General features: G+C 38.0%; 1 protein-coding gene across 1 annotated transcript in view; it reads left to right on the forward strand.

Annotated features, from left to right (window-relative positions):
- LOC121956902 (homeobox protein Dlx4a-like) overlaps positions 1-18,967 on the forward strand; it is a 32,679-nt gene extending 13,712 nt beyond the window's left edge. Inside the window, exons 2-3 of the mRNA XM_042505336.1 lie at positions 4,962-5,158; positions 17,562-18,967. Of these exons, the coding sequence (XP_042361270.1) occupies positions 4,962-5,158; positions 17,562-17,804 (440 nt within the window). The 3' untranslated portion in view covers positions 17,805-18,967. The remainder of the gene's footprint in view (positions 1-4,961; positions 5,159-17,561) is intronic.
- The last annotated feature ends 3,533 nt before the right edge of the window (positions 18,968-22,500 follow it).

A 22,500-nucleotide genomic window follows, 5' to 3' on the forward strand; every position in this document is an offset into this window, starting at 1 on the left:
TATTTCATTGGATCGTGTTTTTTAATTGGACCCACTCCTGCTAATATATATATATATATATATTATATATATATAATTGTCCAGTAATAATTCAGTGTGTCCTCTTAACCCTTTAATCTTAAGAAAATTGGCTATTTTCTCAGGAAAAAAATGGGAAGAAGGCAATAAGCTACTTAACAAGAAATTGCGTGAAAAATAGAAAGAAATTAGTGAAGAAAAAAATAGAAAATTGCTTGGAAAATAAGCAAAAATAAAAAAGACAAAATATGCAAAGACAGAAAGAAAAAAGGTAAAATTAAAATAACCAAACAAGCAGGCGAAAATGCCCTTAAGAAAGAGGCGAGTACATTTTTTTTCTGTGACATAATTTTAAATATATTATAGGATTTTAGTTTTCTGGACAATATTCACCCCAGCTGATTTTCTGTCACCTTTTACTAATTCTTATGCAGTTTTCGGGACATTTCTTGCCAGGTTGCTCATTGCTCATTTTTTGTCATGTTTTCAAAAGAAATCAAATCCATTTTCCCAGAGGTGTAAATGCTTGTGAAAGACGTCTGGACGCATCGCAAAACTGATGTGGCTCCAGCTCTTAAAGGGTTAAATAAAGACAAATGTGGCGGCCTAAAGTCAAACTGGTGCTCACAGAGGACTTTAACTGCAACAATACGCACAAAAAAAAATAATTCCGACGGGAAAAAAACATTATTCCTCACAGATGTTTTATTCCGCCAGTTTGAAGTCTTTATTGTGAAAAACATGAAAATGAACCGCAGCGCTGCGCAATAATTGGATCCACTCACAGGTCAGCCGCAGCGTCATGTTCAGCGCACTTTAGGGTTGGGCGGGAGATCTGCGCGCGCGCTGTGGGACTGTCCACAAGAAGCAGCAGACACCGGCCTGTGGTGTCCCGCAGCGGCCCGGAGCTGCACCCGGCTCCCCAAACCCGCCGAACAACAGCCCGCCTGTCTGCGCTGCCCCCGCGCACACACACACACACACACACACACACAGGCCTGCAGGGGTGACGATAATAATAATAATAATGATAATAATAATCACCATCATCATCATTATCATAACAAAAATAATAAAAAACAAATCAACTTAAAAAAATAACACCAATAATAATAACAACTAAAATAGTACTACTACCATAATAATAGTAATAATAATAACAGAGTCTTTTTGCAATAATAATATATTTTATTTACAAAGTGCTTTTCATGATTTTCAAGGACGCTTCACATCAGTTAAAACTACCACATGAAGAGAAATCACTAAAAAATAACAAAACAAAAATGTTGTTTAAAACAGAAAAATACAGTTTTTCAGATTTAAATTTTATTTCAAAATAAGATACCACAAGAAAACTAAACTTTTTTCTTTTCTTTTTTTTAAATGGCTTTACTCTTTAGGGTTTTTTTATGCATAACATTACCTTAAACCTTTTTTAGGTCATATTTATAAAACTTTAATAATAATAATGATCTAAAAATTAAAATTCACCGCTCACTATTTAAAATGTGTACTGTAGACATTAGCTGTTGTGTTTTATAGCTTATGGATTTAAACGTTACAGTACTTTAAATGAAAAAACAAAGTAAATGTATATAACCACTCATTAAAAATATTTTCTTATTGTTCAGATATTCTTTATCGTACAAAACAATCTTTACTGCAGCCTGAGCTGTCTGTGTGTCAATCATCATATGTGTTTCATTATTACTAACACATAAAGTCCCAACACGTACCACTACTATTACTACTACTAATGATGATGATGATGATGATGATGATGATGATAATAATAATAAAAAAAAATAAACAGGTCCTTGTAAACACATTCAGTAAAGAAATACTTGACTTTAGGCAAATTCTTTATGGCTTATCTGTCTTAACTCTTTCTTTCTTCATTTATTTATATATTTATTTCTCGTATATCACACACTCACAGTGTCCAATTTTCATTACAAACTCAGCTATGAGTTTAACTTTTCATTTTGTCAATTTAAAATAGCATTAAGTTGTCAGGAAGCCAGAGTCCAACAAAAATGACAAAGGTGCCGATAAAAACGTACAAATCTTCAGTGAAATCACGTTAAATATGATCGTAAAAAGGTTCAAGGTTGTAACAAGTTTAGTTTCACTGTTTGTCCAGAACTGAAACGATAAATACGCTCTGTTTACACGTGAAGCGACGTAATCTCAACTCTGAAAATTCAACATTTAAAGTCAATTTTAGCAGAAGATTTCAGACAAAAATGAGACGGTGTGTGAGGCGCGCACACACACACACACACACACACACACACACACACACACACACATACACACACACACACACACACAGCAGCGCCTTCAGTCGGTGGTCTCAGCTCGTCTGCACGTGATAAACAAATAAAGATGCTGCGAATAAAACACTTAATATTGCGTTATCACCACTTTAACCTGCAGATCTTATGAAAATTGCTCATCAGTGGGACTTTGACCTGATGAAATGTTTCGGAAAATGCAGCGCTGCATACCTCATTCAGCTATAAAACCTGCTTAAATACATATTTGTGCAGATTTAATCTGTGATTGGTGTTGACAGAACGTACAGCTCCGCCGCTCCCACTTCACAAATACGTCTAATTACATTTCTCTCATTGGAGTTTCCAACAGTTTCTTTAAATCAGGTCAGTCGGAGTCAAAGCTCTTCGGGGACTGTGTCTGAATATATGCAGTATAACTGCATAAATATGTCCATACATAGCCGATATAAGACGTGAAAGTCGTCCTTATTAACCCTATTTTTTACCAAATGTCCATTTTATGATAAGAGGTCACCACAGTCTGCAACACATTCAAGAGTTCAGACAAATAGAAAAAATATGTAAACAGGAAAACAATTATTTTCATTATATATTTTTTAATACTGCATGTATTACATCAAAAACAAACAAACGGTACAATACAGATCATTGATAGCAAGGAATCGTCTTAATACAACTGCTGAGACGGGACATCACATTGAGTGTTTTTTAAGGTCTAAAATATATAATCAGGGAATGAAAATGCTACTGCGGGGATTATTGATATCTATATCTACACCTCTCTATATATTTATATCAATAATAATATATATCAAATTATATATATATATATAAATGGAAAAATACATAATTACGTTGTCATCAAAGGATTAAGACAAGTAGACTTATAGAAATTTCTTAAAATGCCCCAATATCTTAACAAAGGTGGAATATTTACTCTGAATCCTAAATGTTTTTCGGGGGCAGCAGAGTGTGACAGACCTGAGAGCCAGATTGTTAGCTCGGTCTGATCAGAGATTTCCAGGGTTTTTATCTTCTTATCTGCTATGCTGAGTTTACAATTTACAGGAAAAATAGCAAAGATTTATTCAGACTTTGTTATTAAGCTGACGCTCTCAGCTCTGCGGTTTGTGGGACCTGGACAGTTTTAGTGAAGCCAGTTGCGGTGATTTCTCCTGAAAATAAACTTTTTTTTTTTTTTTTTTCAAAAAGTCCAACTAACTCAGCTTTCTCAAAAACAGAAAATCAAACGGCCTCTGGGGATTGAATCTTACGCCCAGAAAACGAGTCCATTGTTGAGGCGAGCGTGAGGTTTCGTGTGGTTTTTTTTACCATTTCAGCCAGCAAACAAAGAACAATGGCGTCTGCAGCGTCTCTCGCCCTGATTAAAAAAAAAAAAACCTTCCCACAGTCTTTCTGTCCTCAAAATCCAGTGTGCCCAAAACCTTCAAACAAAAAGCATCAATGAGTGTGCTAATTAAGCAAATTAACAAAATTCAGCTGCATTCTTCAAACTAAAGAGCAACACAATAAACAAATTATTAAATATTACAAAACGACAAACAGCTCCAGCACCGTGTCAGCAGACACAAAGGGTTAAACCGCGTGGTGTTTGTGTAATTTACAGCCTGTTAAAACGAGCGCCTCGCCGGGCTCTCTGCGCGGCGCGGCGTCTCTCCTGCAGCTCAGTTTCAGACTCGGAGCGTCTTGTGGGGCCTCAGCGTGTCCACAGCTGTTCTCTCGTGCCTCTGCAGGCTAACAGCTCATGTCAAAACAACGATGAGCGTGGGCGAACAAACGCAGCGCCATCGCTCTCTGGAAAACGAGGGGAAGCCCTCTCGGCTGAGCTGCACGTAAACAAAAGGGGATTTATCTTTTTTACCTGCGTCCCCTCACCAGATTTCTTCAATCTGGATCCGTATTTGGTTACAACATTTTTTCCAGAGCAGTCTGGACTCTTACAGTAAATTCACAACATATTTTAACTCCAAATTCTTTTATATCGCACAATATTACAAATCCATGTGCTTTTTATTGGATTTTATTTGTTGTTGAAGCTCCGTGTTGCTGCTCTTCGTGTCCAGGTCTCTTTTGTAAAAGAGATCTTTGATGTCAGTGGGACAGAGCTGGTTAAATAAAGGCCAAATTAAAAATATACATATATTTAAAAAGCCTAGAATTTTAAAACATGGTCACAAATTCATATTACATATATATATAAAATGCAGCCACCACAATTTGTTTTCCATTTAGTTTTTAACTTTTAGATCTGAACTGTTTCTACGTGTTGGATATAAAACATTTTATTTTGTAAAAACTCCGATTTCCTCCTTTAGATTTGAATCTTATTTTTTATTCTGCTATTTGACACTAACGTGCACAGATTTGCACTGTTTGTGCTAAAATATATTGTGAATCTTCTCAGAACAAACAAACAAAAAACATATGAAAAAGCAGAAATGTAAAAGTTTGAGTCTGAATTTGTATCTTTCACAACATTTCCTGAGCTTAACGAGGATCACTGTCTTGTTGGTGGATTTTTTAAGTCGAAACGCTGCGACTGCTCTTGTGTCCGTAACGTTCAGGCCAAACTTGTGTCTCCGCTAATGTTTATCTCCTGCTGTCCTCCTTCCTCTCCTGCAGACCACGAGAAGCCCACGGCGGTGATCGAGAACGGCGAGGTGCGGCTGAACGGGAAGGGGAAGAAGATCAGGAAGCCTCGGACCATTTACTCCAGCCTGCAGCTCCAGGCCCTCAACCAGCGCTTCCAGCAGACCCAGTACCTCGCCCTGCCCGAGAGGGCCGACCTGGCCGCCAAACTGGGCCTGACGCAGACGCAGGTACTGTGGCGCATCATACGCACACACACACAGAAAAACAGATACTAAATACACCGATGAGGGCGAAGCAGAAAACTCTCCATTACTAACTCATATTCAGGGTTCATACGGTCATGAAAAACCTGGAAAAGTTATGGAATTTGCAAATAGTAGTTTGCACGCTTTAAATTTTTCTTAGTAAACTAAATATACCCTGAAAGTTTTTGAAAAGTCATGGAATTTAGTTTCAAAACCTGTATAATAACACATGATGTGTTCAAGGACCGGCTGAATTTTTTAAAGTTTTGGCTGTGATAAAAAGTGTCATTTGGACGATTTTAAAAAGAAAACATTTTTAAAGAAAAATGCCTCTCAAAGCTGCAGGCCTGCACCTGTGGAAGGCATGTTTTCTTTAAAGGTCACCGAAAATATTCAACAATAAAAAAGGCATTTTTTAAAAATCACCATAAGTTTTTGTTGGGTTTTTTCCCATTAAAAAAAAAAGAAATCAGCAAAAAATTTTAAAGACAAAAAAATGGCCAAAAATTTTAAAGAAAAACAAAATCGGCAAAAAAACATGAAAAGAATAAAAGAAATCATCCTAATTTTACTTTAAAAATCAGCAAAAACACATTTAAAGAGAAAAAAGCCCAAACTTCTGTAAAGAAAACTTGCCTTTTAAACTCTCGCCACTACAGCCAAAATTTTTTTAAAAAATTAAAGCGTCTTCATGGTGCTTAAATATTTATTTGACAGGCCTCCCCCTTTTTGCACCACCTCCTCCTCGATCATAAATAACGAACAGTCCCTTAAGTTATATTTAAATATTCCACTCTAATCCTTCTCTGAATTCATTATTTTTTTTAAATAATATACATTTTAAAAAGTTGTTATATAGTCATGAAAAAGAACCGATAAGGAGAATTTGATTTATTGTCTTAAAATTTGCTTTAAAGTCCTGGAAATGTATTAAAAATGTGTGTGAAGAAATATTTCATACTCAGGTTTAAACACCATTATGTTACTGAAGGTAAAACCATAATTATGTGAGATGACAGCACTCGGAAACATTTCTAATATGAACAAAGTGCTGGCTAATTTCTCTAATTGAGGGCGTATGTGCATCATCGCACCTTAATTCCAAAGTGTACGTGACGTGACACACTGTGAGGGAGTCGCCCGAGCGAGCGCCGGGACACACGACCGCAGCACGGATTAATATCACCACAACATACGTGGAGTTTTCTTTTTATGGAAAATACCACAAAAAAATGTAGATTGTGAATCCACTGTGTCTGTGATTGAAGGTTTTCGCAGTGAAATAATAATGGCCAAACCGAAACCCGAACTGGCCGCAGTGCATTCCTGTTGGCCGCTGTCACCGCTCGCTCCTCCGCGTGTAATTAGATCCTGGAAGATAAACGTAAACGTCATGTGATGTTTAGTCACCGAGTCAGGAGTCGAAACTGACGACGGCAAAACAAGAAACAACAAAAAGGTCAGAAACTAACATGACTGCCTGTGTGTGTGTGTGTGTGTGTGTGTGTGTGTGTGTGTGTTGTGTGTGTGTGTGTGTGTGTGTGTGTATACTCTCAAAAAACACCCACACACATGCAGTGGTGTGTCATAACGTGATGCGTGTGCTTGGGTAATTTTTTAATTTCGTTTAAATGTAAAGGTTTTTTATGCATATGTGGGGGCAGATTGAGATGTAAATAAAGACGAGACAGAACGAAACAAGACAAAATCTAATCAGCTTTAATAACTTTCTTGCTGTCATTGATGGTGTTTTACTAAACTACGGGTGGTTTTTGGGGTCACGCGTGTGCATGTGTTCACATGCATGTATGTAGCTGATAAAGAAGACAGGTGAGAGTGGCTGAGCTATAAGAGGAAAATACAGAGTGCAAATAATTACACAAGTTATAAATAATCCTGCAGATGCACAGTAATGAGTTTAAAAATACTTAAAATAATTATTAAAGTTAAAGAAAAAATTATATATTAACAGTACAAATAATACTTTAAGAAATAATTATATATAATAATAATAATATTTTTTTAATAAATTTGACTTCTCAGAGTGGTTAAATGCAGAATACTTCTTCCTCTGACTCGAGCGCGTGTGCGATCCGCCCTCCTGCAGATCCTTGAACCTAAAAATAAGGCCTTAGGTGGTTTCAAAATGTCTTAATTTAATCTTTTAAAAGTCTTAAAAAATGCTCAGACATGGAAAGTTGGATTTTTAAATTTTTAATCCTGGCTTTTTTTATCAGTCACATGAAGTCCTTTAATAAACACTGTTGAATAAGTGATGCTTTTTTAGTCTTTTAAACATCTGAAATTCATAATGTGTTTTTTTATTAGATGCTGTGGGATTTAATATGTAGTTACAATATGAATAAATGTCTAATTTGAGGCGTTGCATTGTTTCTGTTCGGTTTATGTTTGCAGTTTTAAAACAGTCTGAGGACAACGAACAGGACAGATGCTGATAATATTACACTTTTTTAATTTTGCCTTCTGCAGATCATTTTATCGCTCTGCTTTTCGATGCGTGAAACGAGTCACAACCTGAGTGAATGTTGTCAGATCTTCCTCTGTCTCTGTGAGCAGCCGCGGAGGCTGTTTTTCTGACTGTAGACAGTCGGGTTCGTTCCTCCGACTGTCTCCTCGTTTCCCAAACAGTTTTTGAATGTTCACAGGAATCGTTTCATCGGTCAGTTTGGAAATAACTTAAAACGCTGAGAACTTTCAAGCCGAAAAACATGATGGATTTTCTCATAATGAACAACGTTATTCTAAAAATGTATTTTGGACGACCTGAGCCGTCATGCTGTTCTTAATGTTTATTATTCAGTCGAAGGCACAAAGCAGAAAATACAGAAACCAAATCACCAGAATAAATGTTGCTTTTGTAAATTTCTGCAAATTGTACATAGATGATACGTTAAAAAACAAAATGTCTTTACATTTCAACAACACTTCGGTTATCTTGAGGCACAAAAAAACACTTTGGTTATGGTTGGGAGATCATTTTCGGCATAAAATACCCGGTTTTGGAGGTGCAATTGCCACTGGAAATGCCTCTGATGTTTCACAAAAAACCCTTTTTATTTTATTTATTTCATTTTGTTTAGCTGGGTGGCCACCATTAATGTGATACGTATGAAACGTACAAGCGTAACGTATCAACGGTTTGCAGAAATGTACAATGCAAACATTTCTTCTAGGATGGATACCGAAGCCCCAAAGTTGAGAAAAAACGGTTTTCAGTTTTTTCCACGCAATATAATACCTACAAATGTAAATACAGTACTTTGTTATGAAAGTTATGAAATAATAATACATTTGTTTATATAAGCACCTCTAAAAACGCAGCTTACAGAGTGAAAACCAGAGAAAATAGTCAATAATGTCGACCAAAGGCCAGACTTGAGTTCAGGTAGAATTAAACAACCTGTTAGAAAAATACATAAAAAACACAACAAAATAAAGGCAGTAAACACAGAACATTAACTATAATTATTATTAATAATAACAAAAAGTAAGAATATAAAAGATTTAATTAAAAGATTAAAAAAAGCAGGTCCATTAAAATGTGTTTTAAGAATTGATTTAAAAGTCACTGATTCTGTCCTGATAATCCTCAGATTTGTCCTACAAATAAATAATTCTGGCTGTAATTCAGAGCAGTTATCAGGAACAATTACACTCACTGTTCATTAGCTTATTTTAAAAGTCCCGTAACGCTCCGTGTGTCATTATCAAAGAGAGATTACACGTGTAGAAAGGTGAAAAGTAAAGGTTGAGCTGCGGGGAAACATTATACAGTCGGATTCTTTGAAATATGATACACACAAGGGTGTGTGTGTGTGCTCCTGCCTCTGTGTGTGTGTGTGTGTGTGTGTGTGTGTGTGTGTGTGTGTGTGTGTGTGTGTGTGTGTGTGTGTGTGTGCCGAGTGTACATAAGCAGCTGATGTCATCAGATGAACTGTCCTAATCCCGTCTGCATTAAGCAGCGCCGCTTGTGTTTACACGGGGAGTCAGAGATGATCCGCTGGTTTGCTCTCGTCTTTTGTCGTGGCGGAGCGCGTCTGAGTGCGGTCGGCTGCGAGTCGCGCTCACGTGCGCGCTCACGTGCGCACTCACCAGAGACGCACGTGTTTGTCTGAGCTCTTTTGAGGTGTTTGAGATCAGAGAAAGTGGGTTTTGACCGACTGTTACAGGATGTCAGTTTGACGGATAAAGGATGCGACTGTAGTTTGAGGATGCAGACGGATTTTTATTCTTTTGAATGAAGGATGTGGGCGAGTTTTTAACCGGATGCTTCTTTTCAGTGAATACTCTTTTATGTAGAGAAGTAATAATAATGATAATAACTTAATTTATATTGCACCTTTAAAAACAGAGTTCACAAAGTACTTTGATAGTTTGAGCAAAGTAGAAGCGAGAGGGGTTACATGCAAAATAATATGAGCCAAACAATAATACCAAACTAAGGCCGGACGACAGAGACAACAATTACAGAGCAAAAATAACAACAAGTCATACCAAAAAGAGAAAATGCTGTTCAAATAATATTAGCAGTGAACACAGAAATAATAGCACTGATAGTAGAATTAAACACGATTGCGGCAGAATAAAGAATAAATTAAAAGATAAAATAAAATACAAACTAAAATAGATGAATTAAGACAGACAAATTAAAATAGACGAGTAGTGATGTAAGGGTTCCTGGTTAGTATGATGCGGTAAAAGATCCTGATGGCTAGTAATACCATTCAAATTTGAATTTTCATGATAACCATGTGTGATTACCGTGCTTTGAAATTACGGTAAATACTGTCAGACTGTAATGCATCAACCACAGTTAGCAGCTCGTCCCTCCTCCTTCTGAAAACATCCCAACATGAACCCGAGAGCATGGCGAAAGGCGGCACTAATGTTCATTTAGACCTTCACTGAGGAAACTTTCCAACGTCTTTACGTGGTCTGCTGGTCAAGCACCATCAGTGCTGCGAAATCTGTAAAAACACTAGTTGAGCATATTCGTACAAACATCTTTATGTGTGCAGTTTTCCCGCCTGCAGTGTGCAAAAAGTGCAGTTACCAAAGTGCTGCTGCTTATTATGTTTTTGTTTAATACAAAATTTCTTGAAATGAGTGTCTATCTGTACTTTTTGAACATTTGCCAGCACATTTCAACGCTATCACGATAATTGCGATAACTGTGATAATTTTGGTCACAATAATTGTGATATGAAAATTGTATACCGCTACGTTTCCATAGAGAAGTTAATGTTAAGGTTAGACCTTTTCGCAAATAGTAATCCTACAAAGAGGCAGTGGTTTAGCTGATTTAACCGCTAGGTGGCGCTACAGGTAGCAAGTGTGTTTTTGCTGTTTTTGTGTTTGTAAATGTTTATATTTTTTTAAATATCTCTCATGTCACAGAAACCACTGAGAGTGAATCTTGTGTTTTGAGCGTTATTCTCTGTGATCTTTGGAGCTCCGAGCGCTGCTGTTGCCGGGCAAAGGCGTCAGTTTTCCTCACGTTTGTTTTTTTTTTAAGGCGGCCCGCCACGATTAAAACATCCGCTACCACAAAAAGATTTTACACCCTTGGAGCTGGACCGTAAACTAGAAGCTCTGTCGTGAAGTGAACACCCGTTCGGTGATTGATTGCACCACACTCTTGGAGAGCAGAGCGTACTCTGGGCACAGATGGAGCAGCAGAGTGTCAGGAGCAGTGAAAGTGAAACTTAACCGATCATTCTGCAGCAGCCGCTCCTCTGGTCTCTCGCATTACTATAACGTAGATAAGGATTGAAGAACCGACACATTTACCACATCTAATCAAAATAAAGTTTTTTTCACTGCAAACCAAATGGATACCTATATGTTTTACATTTGTTCCACATCCAATTTTCCAATTTTTACTACATCTAAAAAGGTTTTATCCTGAAATGAACTCTCTACATAAAACAGGACATGGATTCACAGAAAGGAAGCACCCAGTCCAAAAAAAAGTTGGGTGTTACATTACAATAAAACAACAAAATAGCCAAAGTAATTGATGTGGGTTTTTTAGGGTTTTTTCCAGGTTATTGTAAAATTGGTCTCAAATTTGTTTTAACCTCCACGGTCGCCTCGTTTGTTGTTGTGTGAAACTTTTGCCTCCTGGTGCCGTCCTCCGCTGTATCTATGCAAACATTGGATCTTAAATCTGAAATTATTTCTCTCTGTGGGGAAAAAATGATATTATGTTTAAAATCTAACAGAGTTGTTTTTTTACGGACTGGTTTTCTCTCCTCGGGCTGCGGCTCAGTAAATAGACGGAGACACAGAACAGCTTGTAGTCATGTTGCTCTCAGTCAGCTGTAATTAGTCCAGCGTGCACATGGAGCTGTACGAGCACACACACACACACATTCCTCACATGCATGGCTGCGCACACACACATGCATTGACTCAGACATACAGTATGTAGCACAAGCGTGCATTTTCATACACATACACAGATGGAAACATAAACACACACACACACTTGAAGATAGCGATCGTACACCAAATCTCTGCCCCGCCTCCACGCCATTAGGCTGGCAGCCAACCGCTGACCACCTCCGTCCAAATCTCCAGTTTTCCCAGACGAAGCTGAGAAATGGCACGTAACACGGTTCCACGTTTTCCTCGAAACTCTATCTCTATCTCTATCTCTCACACACACACACACACACACACACACACACACACACACACACACTTTGCCCATCTAAGTAGCTAAAAACACCAAATGGACGCCTTTTATTGCTACAAATTTGACGCCCAGTGTTCAAGAATATACAGACACACTGCGAGGTTCAGTTTCATCACTCAAACCCCAGAATAAATGTTGCCATTCTTTGTTTTCCTGCAAACCGCAGATATGTCACATGTGCACGCTATTTTGTAACAGATACTTTGAAAGTGTTTGTTTCAACAAGTCTTAGGTTAACGTCCAGTTGGATTTAGGCACAAAAAACGCTTGTCACAGTCAGGAATGATCATGTTTGTCTTTATGGCTCTGGGGGCCTCCTCCTCGCCCACCTCCTGCTGGCGTTTCGCTAAAAAAGAACCGCTTTTCATGAAACAATGCAGCAGAAACACAGCGATGTCTCGGAAAAAAACAACCGTTCTTGTGGCGCTGTCCAGGCTGGAAATGTGCCGATGTCTGTGTGAAACCAAACAAACACTTTTCTGGTATAATCCTCGATGAAAAGCAGCGATGTCTTGATTTGAAATGTGGTTTTGGTTGCAAAACGCAGCAATGTTTGTAAAAAACAACCTCTTTTCGTAGCAGTAGCTCGATTTTTCTGCAAAAAAGAAATATCAAAAAGGTTTCGTTGCACTATCCCATCAGAAATTAACTAATATCACAATGAAAAACGTCTGCGTCTGTGCTTTTGGTGGTATTATTCTCGCTATAAAAGCAGCAGTGTCAGGGTAAAAAAAAGCCCACTTTTCCAGGGACTATCCTGTCAGGAAACACGGCATAAAATCACTTTCTGCCGCACGATCCTGGCTGGAATCGCAGCAATGTGCCAATTAAAAACAACCAACCACTTTTTGTGGCACAATCCTAAAAAAATGCAGTGACGTCTTAATAGAAAAGATTACGCATTGTGGCACTATCCAGGCTGGAAATGTACCGATGTCTACGTTACACTAAACAACCACTTTTTTCGGCATAATCTTTGATGGAAGAGCAGCGATGTCATGCTTAAAACATCCACTTTTCGTCGCACTGTCCCGGCAGAAACACGCAAATATCACGATTAAAAAAAAAACTGCTGCTTTTTATGGCATTATCTCAGCAGGAAATGCACCAATGTGTCAGTTTTTTAAAACTGCTTTCTAGGGCGCTATCCCTGCTGGAAAAAGCAGCTATGTCAAGGTAACAAAAAACCTTTTCCTGACATTATTCTGTGAGGAAACATGGCAAAAAAAGACTTTTGGTGGCACTAACTCAACTGGAATGGCAGCAGTGTCTCAATTAAATACAGACGCTTTTTGTGGCACCATCTCAGCAGGAAACGCAGTCAAAAACGTGAGAGGAAACACAGCGATATGAAACACGTTTGATTCCCCAAAAAGCTGCTGGAAATGCAGCAACGACTGGCTGAAAAACAGTCTGTTGTGTCGTTTGTTGCATCGACTCTTTAAAACTACGCAAACAGCCTTGATTTCTTTCAACATCATAGTAAAGTTCTCTGAACATTTTTTTCAAGCTTTTGAAAAAAAATTATAAATTTATAAATTGCAGGACGGCTCGGGGTTCAAAGTTGTGAAAAACATCTGAAAGCAGCACAAGAAAAGTGACGTCCATCCAGGTTTCAAAGGGTTAAAATGCCGATGTGAAACATATGAAACATGCAGTTTTTGGTGGTTTGCAGAAACATACAATGCCAACATTTTCTCCTGGTGACTGAGTTCAATATATCATGTTCACACACACACTCACACACACACACACACACACAGAGCGGCACCTGGCCTGCCTCTGCACTAATGTCGGTGTGGTTGGCGGCGCTCTCAGGGAAGCTGTCAGCTCCGTGTTGCTGCTGGAATATGAAACCAATAATTAGGGCAGAAATCGTCTCAGTGAGGCTGCATTAACTTAACGTGCTGTTGATTGACTCGCGGGCTCATAAGCTGCGCTGCACACACTCACTTCAGGGTTCATCCGGGTGATTATTTCACTGCAGGCTCTGCGGTTTGGTGGCTGTCATTTTTATTACATTAGTCTGCAGATTGTTGGAAATGCGGCCGCGCAGTTTTGGTTTGAAGCACGGCTGCAGAAACGATGAGGACAAGTCAGCTCTTCTTTAGGACATTTCACAAATTTAAGACATAGCATTGATTTTAAGACATTTGTCGAATTTTAGGATGTTTCTAGGACTTTTGGACAGTTGCAGATTTGCAGGATATTACAACATTTCAACAAGTTTAGGATGTTTCTCAGATTTTAGAATCTTTAAAGGATTTTAGGACATTTCTAGGACTTTAGGACATATCTCAGATTTTACAACATGTCTCAAAGTTTAGGGTGTTTGTAAGATTTTAGGATGTTTTTAGGATTTTAGGACATGTCTGGGACTTTAGGATATTTCATGGATTTTCAGGATTTCACGAGTTTTAAGGACATTTCTGGGATTTCAGGACATTGGGGTGTTAGTTCGGCCCTCTGTCGGGGGCGTGGGGGTCTGTTTTGATGCTGTTTTATGCACTCTGGCATCTTATGGACATTAAAAGGACAAAAACAATTCTCAGTGTCAATCACTTTATTTTTATTGTGAATTATAAAATGTTTGGGGGCCTCGCGGCACCCTATCAGGGGCCAGATTTGCCGGCGGGGCGTAAGTTGAGTGTCACTGTTTTATGATTTTCTGTTTTGATTTTAGTACAATTTACTATAATAAAGAAGTTGGAGAAAGAGCTTGACTCGCGAGATAATTTCTTAATAAAAAGCATCATGTGGTGTAATTACATCGCCGTAGCGTATTTATGGAGTGGCAGTTTGATTTTATCGTCCGTCCGGACTCCAAACAGGCCGTGACTGACGTCAGCAGATCTGCTGGAACAATAGAGATCAAATTAAACGTCACGTTTGGCTCCGCAGGACGTCTTTTTGATGACAGCGTATAAAAGGGATAATTTTTTTCCACGTGTTTAGTGTCAATTAGAGCGGTCTGAAATTAGATTTTTAATAGAATAAAATATCTCCCATAAACCACTTCAACCATCATAACTATCTATAAAAATCCCGGGGTAATAACTCCCAGCGCTGTCAGCGAGAGCAGAAAACAATTTGAGCGCCAAGCGTGTTTTCCCTGCTCTCTCTGCTCCGCAGCGCCGCTCCTTTGGGCGTTTGTTTCTCGTCTTTACGGCGCAGTTAAAACCTGTTTGAGACCAAAGTATCCTTCGCTGCCTGAGTGTAATTATTCATGATTCATTTGTTCTGCTGAGCTGACATGTTGCCCGACAGGCACATTTGTGTAATTTGACGCTCAATTTGCAAGCACGCTGGAAACGGAGAACATGCCAATTATATCGACAGCAACACAACTGAATCATCAGACCACAGAGATGCGATCCCAGCGACACACAGCTCGATACTCTGATACGCTCTGTTAATAACACGTCTGTCTCTCTCACACCCGTCCTGCGCATCATACTCCTCTCATGGAGCTGCTGCCTCGTGTGTCCAAAAGAGTTAAGACACTTTTTAGATCTGACTTTTCCTCAGGCTTCAGAGATTCAGACTAGATTGATATCAGTGTTTTAGATCTTTATTTATTTATTTGTGCATTTAGTGAAATAAAACAGAGAAATACACAATCATAAGAAAAAACCCACCAAACAATAAAATTAAAGATCACCTCCAATTTAAAGACAAAATACTTTTTTAAATATCTCAAAGAAAGAAAAGAATATTTTCATCAAAATAATAAAGTCCAAAAGACAAAAAAATATAATAAAAGTAAAATAAAATAAAACTTGAAAAAAATATCAAATTAAAATGAGAAAAAGATTACTGTGACATAATTACTATTCACTGCTTACATACACCCCATAATTCATATCAACATGGGGGACACTTCCACACAAAAAACCTCCCAAATCTCACAGACTACATTCACACTTATGAAAATCATTTTATCCCCAAACATGTACAAGCGTCCGCCAATTCAAATATATGTGATATGTTTTTCAGGGAAAAATTTTTAAAAAGCACTTTTTTTTTAATTTAACAGGAATACACTTTTCCCAAATTCCTCCTCTCTGTGTCAGTTTGGAAACCTCGCTCTGGGCTAAAAAAATAAATAAATACAAATTGAACTCCAAAAAACTGTAAAGAAAACCGTCTTTCCATGAGGCGTATTTTACATTTGTAATCTGAGGGTTCGTGGAAACCCGCCTCCACACCTGACCGTCCCGGTTTACCGTACGAAACATCAGCTGATCCACGAAACTCTCACTCGCTGTAGTTATAATAATAATAATAACAATAACAATAATGATGATGATGATAATAATAATGGTGATAATAATAACAATAATAATAATAATAATAATGTTAACAAGAGTTACAAAGAATAAATGTAATAATAAAAATGGATAATAAATGTTAAATGAATTGTGAAGTAATTAAAAAAAGAAAAGGCCCATCTGAAGTTCATTGGTGTCTTTTGTGTGTAACGATTTGAGAGACCGGGACAGTGTTATTAAACGAACACGAGTGTCTGAGTGTTATAATGCATGATGGTGTTTTTCAGCTCAGGAAATATTCCCACAGACGCTGTGTCCGGGTTAAAGAGAGCTTTCGGTCGGTACGCTGTCACTTTTTACGATTATTGCTTCACCTGAACGGCTCATTATAATTGTAGGTTAACTAATTGTAGGTTATTTTACTGCGTTGTCGTCCCTAACAGTCGCAGGTGTGTCAGTGGGAGGGGCAGCACACAGAGTCTTTTCATATTTAAAATATTCACATTTACATTTACATTTATTCTCTCACATTTACATTATTATTTTTTACAAATTCTCTGTGAATATCGTTTGTGATAATATGCAAGTAACGGTAATTGATTACTACAGTATTATTATATATTATTATTATTATTACAGTAAAACGTGGCAACTCCAGCAAACAACGGAAAGATGCTAAAAATAATAATAATTTAAAGTGTTTTTATTATTATTGCTATTTGAATGTTCACGTTTTTGTCCCTGACAGGCTCAGGTTGTTATTCTAAGCGTCTGACAGCGTTTTGGAAATGATCCCTGCAGAGAAAGAGCTTTTCTCTGAAATCCTTTTTGTTCGAATAAAAATAAATAAATAAAAAAAACTTTAAAAAATGAAAAGTTAAAGAAAATTGCTTGAAATGAGCAAAAAAGAATTACCTGAAAAAAGTCCTAAATAATACAAAAAAAACAATAGAAAATATATATTTCTGTAACCTATTTGTACATGTAAATCGTAAATATCGTTTTCTTGATATTTTTCCCTCCTTCATATTTCATTTAGTAGATGCATAATCTTCTTTAAAATGTCTAGGGAAAAAAGAAAAAAGAGAGGGAAAATATACATTTTCTCACAATGAAATAATTAATATTATGATACAAAATTATTTTAATTTTGAAGCACATTTTCTGTTATTTCCTTTGTTGTTTTTTAACTTTATTTTTAGGGTGATTTTTGGTCTTTTTTTCTGTTTTTGTTTTTTTATAATTTTTTGGGGAATTATTTTGTACTCTACTAATTTCTTGCAAAATTTTGGGGTCATTCCTCCTTTTTTTCTCTTTGCTTTGTTCCCGTGTTTTTTTTTTTTTTTTTAATAAAATCAATTAATCTTTTATTAACTCTTTCCTTGTCCTGCAGGTTAAAATATGGTTCCAAAACAAACGATCCAAGTACAAGAAGATCATGAAGAACGGGCCCTGTGGACCGGAGGGAGACCACCTGGCCCCGCCGCCGCCCTCCTCCTCCTCCCCCTGCTCCCTGTGGGACATCAGCATGGCAGCCAAAGGCGCGCCGGTGCACTCTGGAGGATACATGAACAATTTTGCTCACTGGTACCCGGGACACCAGCAGGACTCCATGCCCAGGACTCAGATGATGTGACAGGCAGGAGGACGCAGCCCCTCCAGGACTTACCGTGGATTTATAGCAGCGAGCGAGCGGAGCGGCGCTGTGAGGGACGCCGACGCCGTTCAGCTCTGGAGGGAGAAATAAGAAAACTGGCAGAGCTGAAACGCAGCGAACAGACGCTGAGGCTGAACTGGAGACGCTGCGGCCCGAGCGCTGAACGGAGCCGGGTCGCTTAAAAAACTGATTTGTAAGAGGAGGAAAGTGTTAATTTTTCTGCCAAAAATAATGCAGCCAGCCGAGTTATTTCTGCCTCCAGAGAAGCTCGACCTGCCGAGACTTTTTTTTTCATTAAGCTACGAAACTCATCCGTCCCTGCGTCTCTGATTCTGGACTTTTCAGGGGTTTTTCTGTCTTTTCAGTCTGCAGGAGGACATGTTGGCGCTGTACGTTTCTGCAAACTGTGAATACCGCACATTTAGATTTTCTCACGTATCATGTCAACGTTTCGAAAGCGTCCTCGTTTGTGAGCCGACTGTCATCAGGAGGTTGAGGAGAGACGTCTGCCGGCTAGTTTCCGTCAACCCTCAAATTGCATGAACTAAATTGCGAATATAAAATACTCCTGATGGAAACACGTCATAAAAATAGTTTACGCTCATATGAGGAGGTATTTCAGGTGGTATTTCAAATACACTCTGGAACCGGGTTCCAAAAGTTTATGTTTTCAGGTCCCCGAAACGCCGTCGTCATGTGAACAAAACAAAACCATAAAACCTAAAGTTTAGGGTTTTGTGCAAGAAACACGAGACTGAAGCCTCCTGAAGCAGATCAGTGTTCAAAGGAACCAGTCGCTTGTTTTTTAGCAGGAAGTCGCTGCATTTTCTGCCACGTCAGTCCCAAAAAAAAAAACATTGTTTTTATGTCTGTGGCTGGAGGCCGCCTGCCCATTCTTGGGTTTTGGCACAAACATCCACTGGTGGTCAAATGTCAAGGTAACAGTGACCTCACATTTTTTTCTATGCCGAAACGCCGGCGAGCGCAGAGGACAGAGGCAGATGTTTTCGGGTTGTCCGTCTGTTCGTGCGGATCGTGAACATGTTATCTCAAGGACGCCTTGAGAGAATTCCTTCCAATTTGGCACAAACGTTCAAGTGGACTCAAGAATGAACTGATTAGATTTTGGCGGTCAAAGGTGAAGGTCACTGTGACCAAACTTCCACTTGGACTCAAAAATGAAGTGGTCAGAATTTGGGCTCATTCTTGTGAACGTGATGAATCCTTTAAAGTCTCATCAAATGTGGCACAAACGTTCGAGTGGACTCAAGGATGGACTGATTAGACATATTTTTTTCTCGAATTTAAACTGCCTCGCGATGCATCGTTGCATCCCTGATGGGAACCGTGACGGCGGCGTGATGTGTTGGCGTGTAAAGTGCGAATGTTGCGCGTGTGTGGTTTGCAGAAACGGACAATGCCGACATGTTTTCTGGCGGTTGTGTTGGGTTTCGGCGGGCGGGTTCACGTGTAAAAACGAGGGATCGTCAGGGTTTCTTCAGTGTTGGTCTTCGTGAATCTGATTCGTGGGACCTTTTTGGTCAAAAGAAAAGTTCTTCTGATTGTGACCGCTGTGTGTGTGTGTGTGTGTGTGTGTGTGTGTGTGTGTGTGTGTGTAGCATAAACGGCTGTAAAGAGCCGCGCTGAGGCTCTGATGAGGAAAACGAACAAGCAGCTACTTTATGGTACTTATTATAATCCCCCTTTTTTAGAAACTATATGGGAAAAAGGCACTGAATGGATACTTCTTGTACGAGTCAAATTTTATTATATGTATTTTTTCATTAGTATAAAAGATTTAAGGTAGTTTGAAAGATCAAGCCCAAAAAAAATGCCAGAAATATGAATTTGTTCTCATTTTCATAATTAATTTCACTAGATTTAAATAACTGATCCTGTCACTCATTGTTCAGCTTGGTGGTAAATTTCGGGCTGACCGGGACTTCGCGGACCAGGGTGGAACCTCTTAGACTGTTTTCGGCTAAACGTTGCTCGAATCGGTTGAAACTCATGATAAATTCTTAGAAAATCAGAGAGATGATGCTCTGCAGACGATCATCAGACGAGGTGAGAAACTTGTGTCGGGAGCTCATTAAAAATCCAGGCAACCGAAAAATGAGAAAAACGAGAAAAAAATTCATTAAAAAGCCTTTTATTAAAGGGGCTAAATCATGAAAAGAGCCGACACATTTCGCCCTCCTCCGGTCGTCATCATTCAACCCAAACTTTCCAAAACGCCGCCTGAGGGCCTGGAAAATTGTGAATTTCCACAAAAACAGAATATTTATTGTGAAAAATCAATGTTTTCAGAGGTTAAAACTATCGCAAAACCTTTCATCATTTTATCATTTTCTGACACAAACCAGCCAAAATACAGCCAAATGATCCTTTTTAACAAGTTATTTAGTCCAAAAATATCATGTTACCAAAATATTTTGGGTCTAAACAACTTGTTAAAAATTAGATTTTACATGTTTATAAGTAGCTGTTGTATGAATTTGGTTCTAGAAAAATGAAAACAAGGTTTGTTCTGAAAAACAGTAAAATAATAACAGCTACTTGTATTCATGTAGAGTATCATTTTTTTTAATCATTTAGTCCCAGAATTTTCTGTTTCTAAGGTGATATTTTGGGACTAATAACTTGCATTTTTTTTTAACTTTGGTTCTACAAAATGATGAAGCAGTTGGTTTGACAAAAAATTAGCAAAAAACTTACAAAAAGTTACAAGAAAATTACCTGAGAATAAAAAAAGTTTAAAAAGAGACCAAAAATGCTAAAAAAAAAATTTAAAAAATGCATATCATAAAAAAAAGTTTTATTTTGTAGAATAACTTAAAATATAGAATGATTAGTTTTATAGATACAATTTTCGGGACATTTTTACCCTTTTTTTAAATAATAATACTGCATAATTTTCGGTATATTTTCTTTTTACCTTACACCTTTTTTTCAGTTTGTGGGATATTTCTTTCCAAATCACTCATTGCCTTTTTTTTGTTAAATTAATCAAATCAGTGTTTCAGGTTTTAGAGGTTAGGACGCTTGTGAACGGCACCTGAACGCAGCACAAGAAAACTCTAAAACAAAAAAAATTTCACAATAAATATTTGGTTTTATAAACAATTCAACAACATTTTGGTGAGAATTCACAATTTTGGAAAGTTTGGGATCTCCAGAATTTAAAATGAGGAAAAATGGATTTGAGCAGCCGAACGCAGGAGCCTGATTGGTCCGGCAGAGATTAAGAGGTTAATTCATTTCAGTTCTGATTGTCTTTTATTTTCTTTTTCTTCTCTGGTGGATTTTAATGATGGTTTCTGTAAATGTTTTTTTCCCGCTCACCTCCTGAAGTTTACAGTCATGATCTGTTCAACAGTCTCTTAAAAAACTGATCAACATTCGGCCGGAAACGAATCGGCTTTTCTGAAATAAATCAAACGCAGTGGTCACCGCCCTCCGATCCGACTGTTTATTTAACTCACATCCAACATTTGTTTTTGCACCTTCAACAGAAAACATCAAACTCGAAGTCTTCGGTGACTAAAACAACACTCTCCCTCTCGGCCCTCTGCGGCCCCGGGGCCATTTTCTCGGCGCTCGTAAATCAGACGGAGCGGGTCACGTCTCCGAACATCTGGAAAAGCAGAGCGAGAGTCGTCAAACATCGTCAATGATTTTATAAAAATGACCGCGTCAATTACAGGCAATTTAGGACACAGCTTGTTAAATAAAGCTCTCACTCCGACGCTGTAATTATCTGTAATTGTCGGTCAGGGGAGTATCCGTCTGCAGCAGGAAGTAATGGATTACATCCAACAGGATTACTGAGGGTTAATCCTTTCACAGCAGATTCATCGGCTGAGAGAATAAAATGCATCACACATTTCTTTTTGTGGTTTGTGGTTTGATTTGAATATTCCTGCTGGAGATTATGCAACACACACACACACACACACACACACACACACACACACACACACACAGCAGCAAATCTCTCTTTACTCTCCTTTTTCTTTCGGGATAAAAATAAAGAGTTTTATTTAGAAAAGCCCATTATCACAAATCACTGGAAAAACTCCCCAAAAAAACTGTAAGAAGGAAAAAAAGGTGGTAGAAACCTCAGGAAGAGCGACTGAGGAGGGATCCCTCTTCAGGACGGACAGACGAAAACAATTAAACTACAACAGACGACAAAATGATATTTAATTCAGGACGGAGAGAAACTAAGATGAGACGAAAATAGAAGCAGTAAGAATCTTTTTCGTTACTGTTTTAGAACAAAAAAATGACCTTCAGTCACTTTGACAGAGCCGGTAGATAAAAGCTTATAATTCTAATTTACACTTTGTGTCTTTAAAAAGGTGAAAAACTAATATTTTCTATGTTTTTAACGTCAGTCACAGACTGAGCGGTTATTGTCACTGACATGCATGTTTCTAAGACATTTCTCAGGTTTTTAGGACGTTTCCATGATTTTAGGATGTTTCTGGGATTTTTGAGACGGGGTCAAATCACAACAGCGACAGCAGCCAAGATTTCAAAATAAAACACAAAATACCACACATAATAGAGTGCATTTAAAGACAGCAATATTTAAAATTCTGAAAATAAATGATTAAGACTTGTATTGTTTTAAAAAATAAACTCACTGAAGGCAAAAAAATAATGTATA

This window comes from Plectropomus leopardus, chromosome 17 (assembly GCF_008729295.1).
Source record: "Plectropomus leopardus isolate mb chromosome 17, YSFRI_Pleo_2.0, whole genome shotgun sequence".
NCBI classification, from domain to species: Eukaryota; Metazoa; Chordata; class Actinopteri; order Perciformes; family Serranidae; genus Plectropomus; species Plectropomus leopardus.